The 17,445-nt window shown below is 39.6% G+C and overlaps 1 protein-coding gene across 2 annotated transcripts in view; it reads left to right on the top strand.

The window, feature by feature from the left end:
* The window catches only part of LOC126183429 (eukaryotic translation initiation factor 2D), a 184,418-nt gene that overhangs the window by 163,508 nt on the left and 3,465 nt on the right, over window positions 1-17,445 (top strand). For both annotated transcript variants that reach the window (XM_049925403.1, XM_049925404.1), the window contains exon 4: window positions 7,949-8,156. In XM_049925403.1, coding sequence (XP_049781360.1) covers window positions 7,949-8,156 — 208 coding nt within the window. The remainder of the gene's footprint in view (window positions 1-7,948; window positions 8,157-17,445) is intronic.

The following is a 17,445-nucleotide window of genomic DNA, read 5'->3' on the forward strand; positions in this document are numbered from 1 at the left end:
TGTAGCTGTTGGTATCACGCCATTGCACAACCAAGTTGACTCTGTTTGTTTTTCGGTCTTGAGTGGTTACTGATTTGGAACTGTTGTATTTCTATGCTGACTTTGCTACATACTTGCCATGTTCAGTGCTTCATTCAATTCGTGAACTCTATCTATTGTTCACTTATAGGAACATGTTCATTTTATGTAGTTTTGTGTACCTGCCAGAGCAAGTGACAGTCTACCTATGTCACACAGGATAGAAAAAAGATGTTGAACAAAAATTGAATTTTTGAAAAAAAATGTTGTAGTTTTTTGGAGTGACCCTGGAGGTGATGTATCCCAAAATTCCCATTAAAAACTTTAACAACAGATGCAGTCATGCATGCGCATGTTGCCATAACAATAGCAACCAAGTTGGTGAGTTGTGTGATGCCCATGAGAGCATGGTTTCACAGTTGTGGAGGATGCTGAGCCAGATCAGGTTTGTGATATCATCAGTAGAGGGCGGCAGCTTTCTAGTCACAATGATTGGCAGGCCTCAACGTATGAGAAATGGTGCGTGCAGATCAAGAAGCCTGATGCTCTGAACATGCAGTGGTGAGACCTGGCCAGTTGAATGGACTTGGGAGGATAATCACCATGACCAAACTAACTAAATAAAGAAAATATGAAATAAGGGAAACTCTAAATAAGGACTGAACCAAACCAGTCACAGAGAAACTTGTCACATGATTCTAAAGATAAAAGTTAGACGAGTGTGTGAGGGAACACACACCCTTGCTAAGAGATTTATTGTATTTACAAGTAACTAAATGTTAAATATTTTAGATATAAAACGATATATAAAAATTAATAACTCACAATGCCTTAAGCAATTCAGACAAACTTGTTGTCAATGGATAGGGCTCAGTGAGCACTATCTAACTGTTCTAATAGATTTTCTGTGACTATTTTGTATTTCAAATTGCAGGCCATAAAGTATAGTCTGTGCACGAAAAAGTGAATTTTCTAGTAAATAAAACATAAAACAGTGAAGGTAGCAGCAGAATTAGAATATAGAAGTAATTAGAAATGTATGAGTTATTTTATATTTATTAGTGACATAACGATGCAAAATAGCGTCCATAAGAGCAAAAACCCATGAACCATGGACCTTGCTGTTGGTGGGGAGGCTTGTGTGCCTCAGTGATACAGATAGCCATACCGTAGGTGCAACCACAATGGAGGGGTATCGGTTGAGAGGCCAGACAAACGTGTGGTTCCTGAAGAGGGGCAGTAGCCTTTTCTGTAGTTGCAGAGGCAACAGTCTGGATGATTAACTGATCTGGTGTTGTAACACTAACCAAAACGGCCTTGCTGTGCTGGTACTGCGAACGGCTGAAAGCAAGGGGAAACTACAGCCGTAATTTTTCCCGAGGCCATGCAGCTTAACTGTATGGTTAAATGATGATTGCGTCCTGGGGGACTACTCAGGAGGACATTATCAGGAGAAAGAAAACTGGCGTTCTACAGATTGGAGCGTGGAATGTCAGATCCCTTAATCGGGCAGATAGGTTAGAAAATTTAAAAAGGGAAATGGCTAGGTTAAAGTTGGATATAGTGGGAATTAGTGAAGTTCAGTGGCAGGAGGAGCAAGACTTTTGGTCAGGTGAATACAGGGTTATAAATACAAAATCAAATACGGGTAATGCAGGAGTAGGTTTAATAATGAATAAAAAAAATAGGAGTGCGGGTAAGCTACTACAAACAGCATAGCGAATGTATTATTGTGGCCAAGATAAGACACGAAGCCCACGCCTACTACATTAGTACAAATTTATATGCCAGCTAGCTCTGCAAATGACAAAGAAATTGAAGAAATGTATGATGAGATAAAAGAAATTATTCAGATACTGAAGGGAGATGAAAATTTAATAGTCATGGGTGACTGGAATTCGGTAGTAGGAAAAGGGAGAGAAGGAAACTTAGTAGGTGAATATGGATTGGGGGTAAGGAATGAAAGAGGAAGCTGCCTGGTAGAATTTTGCACAGAGCATAACTTAATCATAGCTAACACTTGGTTCAAGAATCATAAAAGGAGGTTGTACACATGGAAGAATCCTGGAAATACTAGAAGGTATCAGATAGATTATATAATGGTAAGACAGAGATTTAGGAACCAGGTATTAAATTGTAAGACATTTCCGGGGGCAGATGTGGACTCTGACCACAATCTATTGGTTATGAGCTGTAGATTAAAACTGAAGAAATTGCAAAAAGGTGGGAATTTAAGGAGATGGGACCTGGATAAACTGACTGAACCAGAGGTTGTACAGTGTTTCAAGGAGAGCATAAGGGAACAATTGACAAGAATGGGGGAAAGAAATACAGTAGAAGAAGAATGGGTAGCTTTGAGGGATGAAGTAGTGAAGGCAGCAGAGGATCAAGTAGGTAAAAAGACGAGGGCTAGTAGAAATCCTTGTGTAACAGAAGAGATATTGAATTGGGGATTGTGAATCACATGTAGTATTGTCTTCACCATAAGAATAATACGAATGTAAACATTTTGCCAAGTGTTCTTTTGTGTTTGCTGCTATCTCATTTAAATCCTGTCTGCCTAATAAACTACGAAACTAGAGTGAGACAACAGCTAACGCAAAAGAATATACATATCATGTCGTGTTTATATTCATATTGTTCTTATGGCAAATAGTGATACTGTCAGAAATGAAGCATGGCAACTGACTAGATTTTTAAATCTAAGATGACTCTTAATTTCTATGCAGAATGTAATGTACTAAAGAAGCGTCTGCAAAGATTTTCAAATGGAGAAAAATTTTCGCTGAACTCTCGTTCACATCTTCTATCATACGCAGTCTATTATTTGGTTCTCATTTATCATTATCAAAGAAACCAGCAGTGTAAGTAACAACAAATAGCAGTATCTTGCCATTGTTTCGCTAATGAGACAATTCCTCTCTCTCTCTCTCTCTCTCTCTCTCTCTCTCTCTCTCTCTCTCTCTCTCTTTTTTTTTTTTTTTTTTTTTTTTTTTTTTTTTTTTTTTTTTTTTTTTTTTTTTTTTTTTGTAAGTGGCGGTAGTGCGCACTAAAGCAAGCCATGCCGCGAGGGTCGACAGGCCGTAAACACTCATTATCAGAATGCAACAAAAAATGCATAACACAGTACAATAATGCATTTTCAGCTTAGAGTGATGTAAACACCTATAACAAAGAGAACGGCACTTATCAGATCAAAGAAAAATAAGCAATCAATTGAAACCAGACGAAGCACGCGAAAAAGAAAGGGTAGCCATATAAATACGGACGGAGCGCCTGACGCATAGCAATGGCTACCTGGTAAAGCTTAACTGCTAAGCTTACGACTCGAACCAAACTACTGTAGCTGTATCATCATTCATTCGACCTAAACTGTGTCTCATATTACAATGGACCAACTTTGTTTCGATTTGGAGGTGCGGTGTAAAACTTTTCTCTCCCCTTGAATTTCGAGTCTCTTTTTCAGATGCAGCTTAGATTAGAGTGCGTCTTAGATTCGAGTAAATACGGTAGATGAAGATGAAATGGGAGACATGATACTGCATGAAGAGTTTGACAGAGCACTGAAAGGCGTAAGCTGAAACAAGGCCCCAGGAATAGACAACATTCCATTAGAACTACTGATAGCCTCGGAGAGCCAACCCAGACAAAACTCTACCATCTGGTGAGCAAGATGTATGAGACAGGTGAAATACCCTCAGACTTAAAGAAGAATATAATAATTGCGATCCCAAAGAAAGCAGGTGTTGACAGATGTGAAATTTACCAAACAATCAGTTTAATAAGCCACGGTTGCAAAATACTAACACCAATTCTTTACAGACAAATGGAAAAACTGATAGAAGCTGACCTCAGGGAAAATCAGTTTCGGTTCCATAGAAATGTTCGAACACGTGAGGCAATAGTGACCCTATGACTTATCTTAGAAAATAGATTAAGGAAAGGCAAACCTGTGTTTCTAGCATTTGTAGACATAGAGAAAGCTTTTGACAATGTTGACTGGAATACTCTCTTTCAAATTCTGAAGGTGGCAGGGGTAAAATACAGGGAGGGAAAGGCTATTTACGATTTGTACAGAAACCAGATGGCAGTTATAAGAGTAGAGGGCCATGAAAGGGAAGCAGTGGTTGGGAATCTGTATATTGAGCAAGCAGTGAAGGAAACAAAATAAAAAATTCGGAGTAGGTGTTAAAATCCATGGAGAAGAAATAAAAACTTTGAGGTTCGCCAGTGACATTGTAATTCTGTCAGAGACAGCAACGGACTTGGAAGAGCAGTTGAACGGAATGGACAATGTCTTGAAAGAAGGATATAAGATGAGCATCAACAAAAATAAAACGAGGATATTGGAATGTAGTTGAATTAAATCGGGTGATGCTGCTGGAATTAGATTAGGAAATGAGACACTTAAAGTAATAAAGGAGTTTTGCTATTTGGGGAGCAAAATAACTGATGATGGTCGAAGTAGAGAGGATATAAAATGTAGACTGGCAATGACAAGGAAAGCGTTTCTGAAGAAGAGAAATTTGTTAACATTCAGTATAGATTTAAGTGTCAGGAGGTCGTTTCTGAAAGTGTTTGTATGGAGTGTAGCCATGTATGGAAGTGAAATGTGGACGATAAATAGTTTGGACAATAAGAGAATAGAAGCTTTTGAAATGTGGTGCTACAGAAGAATGCTGAAGATTAGGTGGGTAGATCACATAACTAATGAGGAGGTATTGAATAGAATTGGGGAGAAGAGGAGTTTGTGGTGGCACAACTTGACTAGAAGAAGGGATCGGTTGGTAGGACATGTTCTGAGGCATCACGGGATCACCAATTTAGTATTGGAGGGCAGCGTGGAGGGTAAAAATCGTAGAGGGAGACCAAGAGATGAATACAGTTAGCAGATTCAGAAGGATGTAGGGTGCAGTAGGTACTGAGAGATGAAGCAGCTTGCACAGGATAGAGTAGCGTGGAGAGCTGCATCAAACCAGTCTCAGGACTGAAGACCACACAACAACAACAACATCGACAACAACACTGTTTGTGAGAAAACAATTAAAGCTACATAAAATCATTGAAAAACTGATGAAATGTACATGAAGATTCATGTGTAATTTGTATATATAGCATAAAATTTATAATTTGTATGTGTTTTCGAAAGTCAAACATTAATGTGCTTGGCTCGTGAGTGCGAGAGTATAAGTATTGGCAGCCATTTTTGTGGGAGCCACTTGGATTTTGGCTGTCAGTTGGAGTGGTGTTCACATATTAGTATATGTATGTGTGGCTGGAAGTTGCCTAATTTTTATAACTGAAATATTTTCTAAGTATTCGGTTGTGGACTTGCAAAAGTTTTGTGTTTCATGATTGTGAGGAACTCTGAAATATTTTCAGTGTGTATGGACTTGGAAAAATTTATGCTGCCTGACTTGGTTGGGTGGGACTTGTAAATATTTCTCGAGCGTTGATCATAAAGAGTTTGAAACATTTTTCAGCATGAGGATTCTGAATAATTTTGGGTTAATCAACTTTTTCCAAACTTCTGTGGACTGTTGTGCAGTTAACTTTGTTGGTGATATGCAGTTCAAAGTATCGTTAGTTCGCAATCACAAAACTCCAACTTAGAAGTATACTGTTACACTTTAAGTGATTTTCATGGATTTTTGAAACCTTAAGCAAACATGTGATGCTGGTCGACTTCCTTAAGTTCTCGCACTGACAAATATTATTTTAATAATAAACCCTTGTGAATAGTGTGAAAGGATGTTTGTCTAACTTTTCTGTAGTAAATTCAGTCTGTGAAAAGTGAACATTATTTCACTGCAAATTCCTGCCAGCATATTTATTGAACATGAGTCATTATTTCATTTGGGTTAGTGTGACAGATGAGTAGGTTGTCCCCTGGCCAATGATGCAGCCAATATTTTGAATTTCAACCATATAGTAGGTGGCCCTATAAACAGTGTTCTTCTTGCTTTATTTAATTTTTATTCATGCAGATGCATGTGGGGGCTCACAGGTCAATCACTGGTAGGAGCAATAGTAGTTAACTTCATTATTAGACATTTATTTTTCCTTTAGTAAGCCACAGGAAGGCCAGTGGTGTGAACATTGCATTAACATTTTGCATTCCTAAATTTCCATATTGTCACATGTGGTTGGTCTCGTATGGGATCATCCAAAGTGAGCAGAACATTTAAACGTGTGTGAAGTTAATTGATGTATCAATTAACTGGTTATAGTAGACATAGGTGTGGATAACATTATTTTCTGCTAGAGTATGAGTGAAACATCACTGTGGCATCTTAGGATGCCCAAACTGATATCTGAATGTGTATTTAATATGGACAGACATTAAGAGTAACCCAGGAAGTAATGACCATTTGGATTTAATGAATACAAGAAGTGTATTCTACTGACAAGAAACACACTACATACGAAATTGAAGTTCTCCTCATAATCACCTCCATTATTTATACATTTGCCATTTCTATTCACAAAGTTTATAATGCCCGTATCACAGTTGGCTGCCACCAGTCCGTTAAGCCACTTGTGTTCACTGTATTCGTTACTCCTAAAACATTTCCTGCCCAGGAATTCTTAATTGTGTTGTGAAAAGGTATCTTGTATGTTTCATTCTTCACTTTAATTTTAAAACTGAGCAAGGTTGCATAGTGGTTAGCACACTGGACTTGCATACAGGAGCACAAGGGTTAAGATCTTCGTCCGGCCATCCAGATTTAGGTTTTCTGTGATTTCTGTAAATTGCTCCAGGAAGATGCTGGTATGGTTCCTTTGTCAAGGGTACGGCCAATTTCCTTCCCCATCATTTTGTAATCCAGGCTTGTGCACTCTCTCTCTCTCTCTCTCTCTCTCTCTCTCTCTCTCTCTCTCTCTCTCTCTCTTCTAATGACCTCACTGGTGATGTGATGTTAAATGCTAATCTTCCTTCCTTCTTAATTTTTCAGTTTATCTGTGATGAGAGACAGACATCTGGATGGAGTTTTGCTATGCAATTTTTTTTACCTATTGTTGAACACTTTCCCACATTTCTTTCACGATTGTATCACCATTTACTTTGTGGTGATAGGTTTCTGTGTGTTTTGACTTCTGCAAATTTAAAAATTTTATAAAACATCTGACTTCACAGTGAGCAGAACTTTTTATCACAAACTCTGACTTTAAACTTACACAAAATGAACAATAAGCCATATTTTGACCAACATTCATACAATGTTGAGACAATGTGCCAAGGAAATCATTTGGCCCTTTATAGAAACCTGAGACGAATCTGTGTAATGAGATGCACAATAGGGTGTTACTTCCTGGATTACCCTCATAGCAACTATACAAGTCTGACCAAGTCTTGATACAGTTGGAGTACATTGCAGTCTATGTATGATTGTCTTATAACTATCTTCCCATCAAATTGTATGATTTATTTAGAATTTTATTACTCTTACTTATTCTGAATTTTGCTTTGCAATTGGTTAGCATTGATACACTGTGAAAAAATTTGTCTATTTTATGCAAACAATATTTCTAATTCTTTTGTATTGTGCATTATACACTTTGAAAACCATGTATCTAGAATTATTTGAGTATTGGATCATTAACTACCAAAGGCGTAATCGTTTGTTACAACACAATGGAGCCATCTACATATAATCTGTAAGATTGTTTGATTATACAGTAATTTCACAGTTTTTCATAACGCATCACTGGAGAGCCTTTATTGCCCACTATCTCGGCTGGCATACGTTCCCTAGCAATGAAATTATAAATGCTGTTACATCTGTTAAAGAACGTTTTTGTGTGATGGTTTTATTTTGAGTTAATGATATGAACTGTCCTCTTTAGTATGGTTCTGTGTAGCATCAAAATAAGGAAGTACATAACCTGCCCATATAATTCAATCTGCATTGAAACTCATATGTTTCAGGATGGTAAATTTGGATGCTACTCTTAGAAAGGTTACTAGTACAGCTGATGACACATTGGCACTAAATTGGGAAGAATTGATTACGAAAACAATGTCTCGGATGACACACTCCTACCAGTGCATAATCTCTGGTAAAGCTCCTGTTGTCAATAAAGGAAAACTTGAACCTATAACCATCCACGTTGCAAAACGCACAGGCAATAAGAAGGTAATATTGCTGTTTGCGGCCATATTTTTGCATAAGTGATTATTGTAGACAGTGACATTTAAATAAATATACATTAATATCTCAGTCGCTGTAAGTGGTGAAGAGTAAGACAAATGAATTTTCAATTTATGTGATGTTTTTGACTGAAGATTAATATTACCTGAACACACCATTCTGACTTTGATAGCAAAGCAATGTGTTTACTCAGTCTTTGGTAATGATCATATTTTCAGTGTGTGTGTGTGTGTGTGTGTGTGTGTGTGTGTGTGTGTGTGTGTGTGTGTGTGTGAGTGAGAGAGAGAGAGAGAGAGATAGAGAGAGAGAGAGAGAGAGAGAGAGAGAGAGAGAGAGAGAGATAGAGAGATGCATGAGAATATGTAGATACTTGTCATAATGAAATGAGTAAAAGATGATTACTCTGCAGCTGAAGAGAAGACTCTTTATTGGACTGCACAACAAGAAGATAAATAACTATCACTACATAATATGCTAATATTGTCCCACTGGTGGTTATATATAATGTGTGTCCAGCAACCCCACACACACGAATCCTTGCACTGCGGCAGGAAGACATGTACTGCTTGTCAGAGAGAGCGGCCTTTCCAGTGTTTGCCATTTGCAATGTTGCCAAAGGATACTTGTGAACTGACCTCTGAGATGAAGTCGCTGCATTACACCCACACAAGGAAAAGAAAAAAATGTTACTAATTTGTCATGAAACGTCTGTTAAAACAAAGGAGAAGCACACTTTTCATCCGTAGTGAGTTTCCATTGTGGCTGGACGCTGGTGTGTCAGCTGGTGTTGCAATGTGACGGCTGCAACTGGGTGTGTGCGGCCATTGGTTGGTTTCCAGGTGGATGGCACTGCTCTGGGTGATGTTGTGGCACTGGCTGTTGTGGCATGGCAGGTGTTTCGTGTCCTCTGGTGGCCTGCGTTTCAACAGCATCTTCTGCACTTGGATAAGTTGGCTTGCACCAGTCAATGGACACTACTGCGAAGAGTGAATGTCTATCATTTCATCCCACAACTGTGTATGAGACCTGGTAGGATCATTCCAGTGATCTGCCCAGTGTGCTGTATTGGATGAAAACATGCTTCATTATTGTCAGGTCTTTGAAATCAAAAGTAGCCTCTTTTCGATGCTGCGTAGTTCCACTTCGCTGCATGGCCTCCATTTGCCTCTGAAGTTGTGCAAAGAAATCTTGAGTAGAGCACAGGGGGCCAAGTTGTTTGAAAAACTCTCCTGGGAGATGCAGAAATTTTCTGTACAACAACTCTGCTGGGAATGTCTGCAGATCTTCTTTTAATGTGCTGTGTAGGAGTAGGTGCTCCACAATGCCATTTGTGGATGCCCAATGTGGTGAAGTAATTTTCATACGTATCACCGTGACACAGTACTGGTAGTTAGAGGAGTGACCAGGAGTGCTCCAACCAAGTCCTGGTGGACATGTGAGAATAGTGCCTCTGTGATGTCAGAACTTCTGAGCAGAGCTCATACATGCTGTGTTGTTTTGCACTTCTGGTGGGGACTACAGGTCTGTGTCTGTGTATGGCAGTTGTTCTGTATACCAGGCCACACAAAATGCTGCACTACTAGCATCTGCATAGCCTGGATCCAGGGATGGCTCAGTTCTTGTAGAATCTACAACACTTCCTTAGTCATAGAGGGCACTCAGCTGTTTGGTCCCTTAGGAATTCACACATTCATAGAGGGGCATGCTCATATGGCTGCTGTCAGCCTGCTGACTCTTCACAGTATATCAGCTCCTCAGTGCTTGGCAGTGGCATGTATGCATCACAAGTGCAGTGTTGTCTTGCCTTTCAGCAGATCCGTTTGACATACCGTCATCATTTTCTACTGCTTCCAGCTTGGTGAAATCCATAGGTGGCAAATGGCTGTTGTAAATTGCAAAATAAAATTTTGTTGGTCAATTTGCACTGGGGCTGAATGTTAGTTCATGGTTGTGAAAATGTGAAAGTCAATGGCCGAGTTTTTGAAAGAAGAAACCCAAAAGCTGCCTGTTTACATTCTGTTGTAGTGAGGATGACTTGCATGAGGCCTCTCTGGCAGGCTTCAGATGCTGTCTGTAGTTCATCAGTCCCAGTGACAGACATGGAAGCACACACTTTGGAGCTGGCGAAGACAGCATGGAGTTGCGCCTGGGCCTCAGCAGCTTGGGACAAAAACAACAGTAAAAGTTTATCATCCCCAAGTACTTACACACTTCGTGCACTGTTTTTTAAGTGCGGATTTGTGCCCAGCTGGCAAACCTACTGGTGTGGAAACATAAAATCCTAGGAATGTAACTTTGTTGACACCAATGACACATTTAGCTGGATTTATGAGGATTCTGGTCATCAAGCCTTGGGAAAACTATGCATAAATGTCTTTTACATTCTTCTGAGGATGTGCCAACATATCATCATCTTCATAAGCAAAGCAGAAGTCTAGACCCTGCAAAATTTCATCAATAAAGCACTGAAAAGTCTTTGCCAGTCGTCCTATTTTCTTATGGCACAGATGGCTGGCCCCATCAAACTCTGCATTTCAGATGCAGAATTCAACATACATGTTGCATTGGAATTCAAATAGTCCAGGGGGAATAGTATTGCACTTTTGTGGATGTCCTTTGTTGCCACAGGTATTTGGTTATAGGCTTCTTACTAAATCCCAAGATCGAGAAAACAGTGAATCCTGCTGTTTGGCACACACAGTTTCCTATGTGGCACATCAGTCGGCAATTGTTGACATGTTAAGCCCCTTGTAGTCACCACAGGTGCACCATCCATCTGGTTTCTTCGGTACTGCTATGCCTGCTTGGACCATATTGTGTTGAATTCTGCTTCAGTGGTGCGAATTTTAATTGGGCCAGCCATATGGGCCATGAGAAAATAGGATGTTTGGGTCTGGCCCCAATGTGATGCACTGTGGAGTGGGGAGGCAATGATAGCACTCCAGCAGGTCGTGTGAGTGACAGGAACTCATTTAGCTGGTGCACTAGTGGCGATGGTGTGGTGAGTAAGTGTACTGAGGAATCGCTCTACTGTATAGGCTGGCATGCCACCTTCAGTGACATGCCCTAGTCCAAATTAGAAATGTTCCTCACATCCAGGATGAAGTCATAGGAGGATAGAGAATTGTACATGTACATAGATACTCTGCAAGCTACAGTATGGTGCGTGGCAGAGAGTACCCTGTACCAATATTTGTCATTTCCCGTCCTGTTCCACTCGCAAATAGAGGGAGGGAAAAATGACTGTCTGTACAACCCCTAATTTCCCATATATCTTCATGGTCCATACGCACAATGTATGTTGGCAGCAGGAGAATTGTCCAGCAGTCCGCTTCAAGTACCGCTTTGTAAATTGTCTAAATAGTGTTTCTCGAAAAGAATGTCACGTTCCCTCCAGGAATTCTCATGTAAGTTTCCAAAGCATATGCGTAACACTTATGTGTTGTTTTGAACATACCGGTAACAAATCTTAGGCCCGATGATAGCGCAGTTTATGTCTCCAACTATAAATGGCCACTCGAATGACGTCCCTAAGCTGATGTTCAAATTTAAATTCAGGAGCCCATATATAGCTATGAGAAAACCATTTGCAGCTACTAAGCTGTAATTTGCACATGATCGTGGTTGCCACAGCAAGCACCTGGGAAACACGTATTTATTTGAGCCATTATCCCCCTAGAAACTGATGTTAGTGGTCCTGTCTGTTACCATGAAACATTATGGTGCTGGCATACTTCACTAACACAAAAGTAGCCCTAAGTGTTTAGTGTCAGAGAGAGAAGCTGCTGAATGAGGTCACCTTTCAGTAACTCGTACTTTCTAGAAGCAGGTGGGTTTGTAAGAATGTAACTAATACTGCTGGCAGAACGGATGTCTAGTGGTGTCACCACATGTTCTTATTTGGTGAAGTCTTTAGTTACCCCTCCTGTGACAAAATGGCTTTCGATGTGTATGAACCAAAATGATAGACAATCTGTCCAGAGAGCTGGTACTTCAGATGCAATGTGTTTCACTTGTAGTGCATGTACAGTCCCAGGCAGTGGCAGCAGGTAATAAGACTCACTGGGTGTGCAGTTGCAGTTGCAGGCAGGTACAGGCAGGATCACACCCAGGGCATAGGTAGAACTGGTGTTGGCGCAAATGGGCAGCTGGTAGGTGATGCCAGGAAACCTGGTACTCTTTCCTGGTCATGTTTGTAGCTGCTCCTGGTGTCGCTGTGGTGGTGTGACCATCTCTTCAACATGATGCTGCAGCTATTGTATCAGTTGTAATTGTTGCTGTAGTTGTTCCATTGGTACTTGTTGCTGTTGTAAATGTTGTTGCAGCTGTTCCATGATACTTTTTTTTAGTCATCACTTTGTAGACACTCAATAAACAGTACAGTTCACCTAAAGCTAAGAATCCCTATTGTCTGCACAGCAACAAGATAAATAACTAATGAGGTATGCTCAGATGGAATATTGTAATATGGTACATACCAAAGGGCTTCATATTATAGCTACTTCATTTTGTTGACATTTATTAACGGCATGTTCTCAGCTACAAAAGACATATCTAAAGCCATTTTTTTGTGAATGATAACAGCATAATTGTTACAGATAAGATCAGGAAATGAATAGTATAGCAAGCCTTTCAGACTGTACATGGCATAAATTCATTATGCTCATGCAGGCTTCTGTTTAAGCAACTGGGAATTCTTAGACTGACTATGCAGTACTTCTGCTCGCTTTTGAGATTTATGGTTAACTTCATTAACCTGTTTAAAATGAAGTGGAACATCCATTCAGTGAATACAGTACAGAGGAACAATCTTTGTTGAGAGTATGTTCTTCACTAATATGTTCAAAATACGCATGAAGCTGTTCGCAGAATACATTTGTTAAAATTTTCTTCCCACTGGGGAACATTATTAGCCCCCTGTAGAAGTAACATATGTCCAGTTAATTATCTTACTACAATTATATACTGATCAGCCAGAACATTATGACCACCTACCTAATAACAGGTATGTTTGCCTTTGGCACAGATAACAGTGGTGACAAATCATGGCACTGAAGCAATGAGGCCTTTGTAGGTTGCTAGAGGGAGTTGGCACCACACACACACACACACACACACACACACACACACACACACACACACACACACACACGCCACCTAATTCTCCTTAAATTCTGGAGAGGAAGCAATGAGTTCCAACTCTATGTTCAATCGCTACTAGATGTGTTCAATTAGGTTCAGATCTGGTGAGCTGGGGGGCCAGCACATCAATTGGAACTTGCCACTGTGTTCCTTGAACCATTCCATCACATTTCTGGCCTTGTGACGTGGTGCATTATCTTGTTGCAAAATGCCACTGCCGTTTGGAAACATGATCGTTGTGAAGGGGTGTACATGGTGTGTAATCAGTGTACGATACTCCTTGGCCATTGTGGTGCCTTGCACAAGCTCCACTGGATCCTTGGATTCCCATGTGAATGTTCCTAGAGCATATTGGAGCTGCTGCCAGCTTGTCTCCGTCACACAGTACAGATTTCAAGGAGCTGTTCCCCTGGAAGATGACAGGTTTGCACTCTCCCATTGGCCTGATGAAGAAGGTATCAGGATCCATCAGACCATGCAGTGCTCTGCCACTACACCAGTGTCCACTGTCAATGATCACATGCCCATTTCAGTTGTAGTTACCGATGTCATAGTGTTAATGTCGGCACATCGGTGTTCTGTGTGTTCAGACACACTTTTACCCTGCCCGGCATTAAAGTTTCATGCTAGTTCCGCCACAGTTCGCTGCCTGTCATGTTTTACCAGTCTGCCCAGCCTGTGATGCTAGACATTTGTAATGAGGAGTGGCTGCCCAACCACACAATGTCTGGACACTGTTTCATCTCGGTTTTGCCATGTGTCGAAGACACTCTTCACAAAACTCTTCGAACACCCAGCAAGTCTTGCAGTTTCCGAAGTGGGCCATCACAGTGTGCCACAGTCAAACTCAGATAGATCATGTGGCTTTCCCATTCCACACACGGACAGCACGCCCATTGATACTACATGCACCATGAGTGTGTGACTGACCAGTAGTCATTCCTCACCAGGCGATGCTGCTATCACATGTATGGGTTTATATGGATAGTAGATCAGTGGTCATAATGTTCTGGCTGATCAGTGTAAGTCACTACAATGCATTGCAAAGTACTAAAGTTATTCATGTAATGAGGATTCAGGCTCATTTAGAACATTCGTGATCCTTATGTGGGTTTTGTCTTTTTTCCCCAAATCATTCTGGGCAAATGCTGTGATAGTCCCAGCAATAGGCAATCACCAGTGACTGTATCCTTCCTTGTTCATTATTTAGACTTGTAAAGGGAAGTAAACTTATAGTCGATATTTAGTGTTGTTGTTGTGGTCTCTGTGCTATTTTTGTTCTTGCATTTCATAGCTTCATCTTTCATTATTCCTTTTTTTCTGTGAGACCTGTGAATGTGAAGTTTTATTATCTCATTTGTCATGAACACAGATGACTAACTGAATAAAAATAAAGTAGCAAATAACCTATAAATTCTGAACAGCATAAAATATCTCACCATCAGAAGTCTGCTGCAGTACGTGGGATTTGTTCGGCATTAAATTAGTAACAAGGTTTTTTCCCTCTTCTCAGCTGATAACATATGAAAACGTTACACTGTTTTTGCCCTGTACCATGATGCAATAAGGCTGATAGCACTGGTTATTTAGCCAGTCTGTCATTGAATATGGTTTCTTACTTACGTCAAAGCCAACAGTGCTTCACTATGGTAAGTCACATTCATAAAGCTATCATGCCAACAGTGCCTTTTAAATTACTACTTGTTCTTGCTCGAAGTAGCTGTTTCCAAACAAGTTTCCATGTCGCAAAGCCAGAGTCATAACTCTAGTCGTGGGGGGGCGGGGGGGGGGAGTCTGGGGCAAGTACTATGGTTGAACACCTGCCCCTCCTCCATGCCTACCATGTTCCCCTTTCCCAACTCACCAAAAGCATCACTCACATCTCATGTCTCACAACCAGCACCCCCCTCTCCTCCTCCAAGATCTTTGTCACCACCCTGGCCATTCTCATCCCACTAGAATCAAAAAGAAAGTAAGTGATAAAAAACTTTTTAGAAAAAGTCTAGTTAATTTTTAGTATTCTATTTAAACAATGTGATTTTCACAATATTTTCTCCAGTATTCCAACACTTGAAACAACTATTTGTCCATGCATTGTTACATACACTATTACTGCACACAGTGGTTGTGGTCTCTGGTCTAAGACTTGTGTCATGTGGCACTTCGCACTTGTCTGTTGTATGCAAGTTGTCTCGTCAAGTACTGTAGCTATTTTACTTGGTTTATTTGTTTAATGCAAACTGTTAACGTAGGCACTGTTTTGAGTATAATGTTAATATTTTTTCTGTTTGCTCATTTTATATTTGTATTGTTCAACTTTTTACTTATGACAATGCCGTATTACCACATTCTCAAAAAAGCATTTACTGTATGTTTCTTCACACTCGTCCATTTTCCTGCCTTAATTCGTTTGTGCCTATCTTATTGATATTGCTTAAGTTCCTTATATATTCTGTTGTTTCATTCATAATTCTTTCTTCTTTTAATTTGTTTGTGTATCACACTCCATGTTTTATACCTCCTGAACTAGCCTTGGCCAGTACTAATTTTATTTTATTGGTTTTGTTCATTAATATAAACTGTTATGTAGATGTTCTGTTCCAGTTTTGTGTTAAAGTTTTTTTCCTGTTTACTCCATTCATATTTATTTACTGTCAACTTTTTACATTGCATTACCACCACACTGTAAAGATGTTATGTACTGTACATTTGTGCTTCAACCTAGATGTGCAACTTCTTTTCCAATGTCCGTTACAAACACAGTAATTTCTTTGGTGACAACAGTCAGTAAATGTCTTAACAAGGTATTGTAAGCTGAAAACCAGTTTGCTTTTGTTCTACAGCATTACTTTTACTTAAAAGTAATACTGTAGAACAAAAGAAAACTAGTACTTTTCATTTATTATTATGTTATTCTACCTAGAGTAGATGGAAGATTCAGTCAACATGCATGCAAGTCACTTCATTTTGGCAGAACTACTGCAACTTGCATCCCTTGAACCACGTTAACGATACTAGAATCGAACGAAATTTGTGACATTATGGGAATTTATTGGTTGACAGGACACAGCTTGTCATCTTTGATGGAAAATCATCTCAGATGCATAAGTAACTTCAAGACTGTTGCAGAGAAGTGCATTATGACCCTTAATGTTCGTGTTAAGTATTAATTATTTGTATTATTTGTAACCTCAGACTTTTTTGTGGATTGTGCAGTTATCTAGAACTAGGCAACTAACAGACTTCACTTCATTGTTAGGATCCTGGAAAAGTGTAATCCATCTTCAAAAGAGATTGCTTACAAAATATGAGAAAAACTAATCAGTTATTCTGTACCTGTCAGCTGTATGAGAACTGTTAGCACAGTCTGAAAGGACTCAAATCCACATAGCTCGTATGCAAGAACACTGCCTCTAGAAGACACATTATCAGCATTCTGTGGACATTTGTGAACATACAATAATATATATCATATTTTCTAATTTTTATGTTTTCCTTTCAGTTTTTCCAAATTTTTCCTTCCTTACTTTCTTCTGGTGTCCCAGAACCCCTTATTTTCTGTGGCTATGGGACATTGCCCTAGCCTAGTGTTGCTGTCAAAGATGTGTGTGTGTGATGTGAAAAATCTATTTTTACCTATACCTTGGGTACACGTGATTTTAATATAAGCTGCTCAAAAAGGCATTGCACCACATGTATATCCAAGTGTGTGTGGAGACCTAGATTCAAGGGGAGTAGGAAATGAAAAAATAAGCATTATGGAAATAAAAGGCAAGATATTAAAATAAAGGCAGTGTATTCAGAAGTACACATCTGTAAATGAAAATCTGTTTCTGGGTAACATTCAGTAGTATGTTTCTCCACTCATGCATTTTTAATGTGGTTGAATCTTCCTTGGCATGCTGTCCCACTCTTTGATGGTGGCCCTTTTGAGAACATCCAGCGTGTGAAGGAGGTTCCTGTGTCAACAAACTAAAAGTTTTAGCTGGTCCCAAGCATGCTCATTTGTGTTGATATTTTCAGATATGATAGGATATTCCATTCAGTTTATTCCTTCTTTCCAAAGAAAGATTTACATGAGGTGGGCATAGTCTGCTCATGCATTAACATATTGGAATGTGAAAACACTGTT

Source organism: Schistocerca cancellata, chromosome 4, assembly GCF_023864275.1.
Source record: "Schistocerca cancellata isolate TAMUIC-IGC-003103 chromosome 4, iqSchCanc2.1, whole genome shotgun sequence".
NCBI classification, from domain to species: Eukaryota; Metazoa; Arthropoda; class Insecta; order Orthoptera; family Acrididae; genus Schistocerca; species Schistocerca cancellata.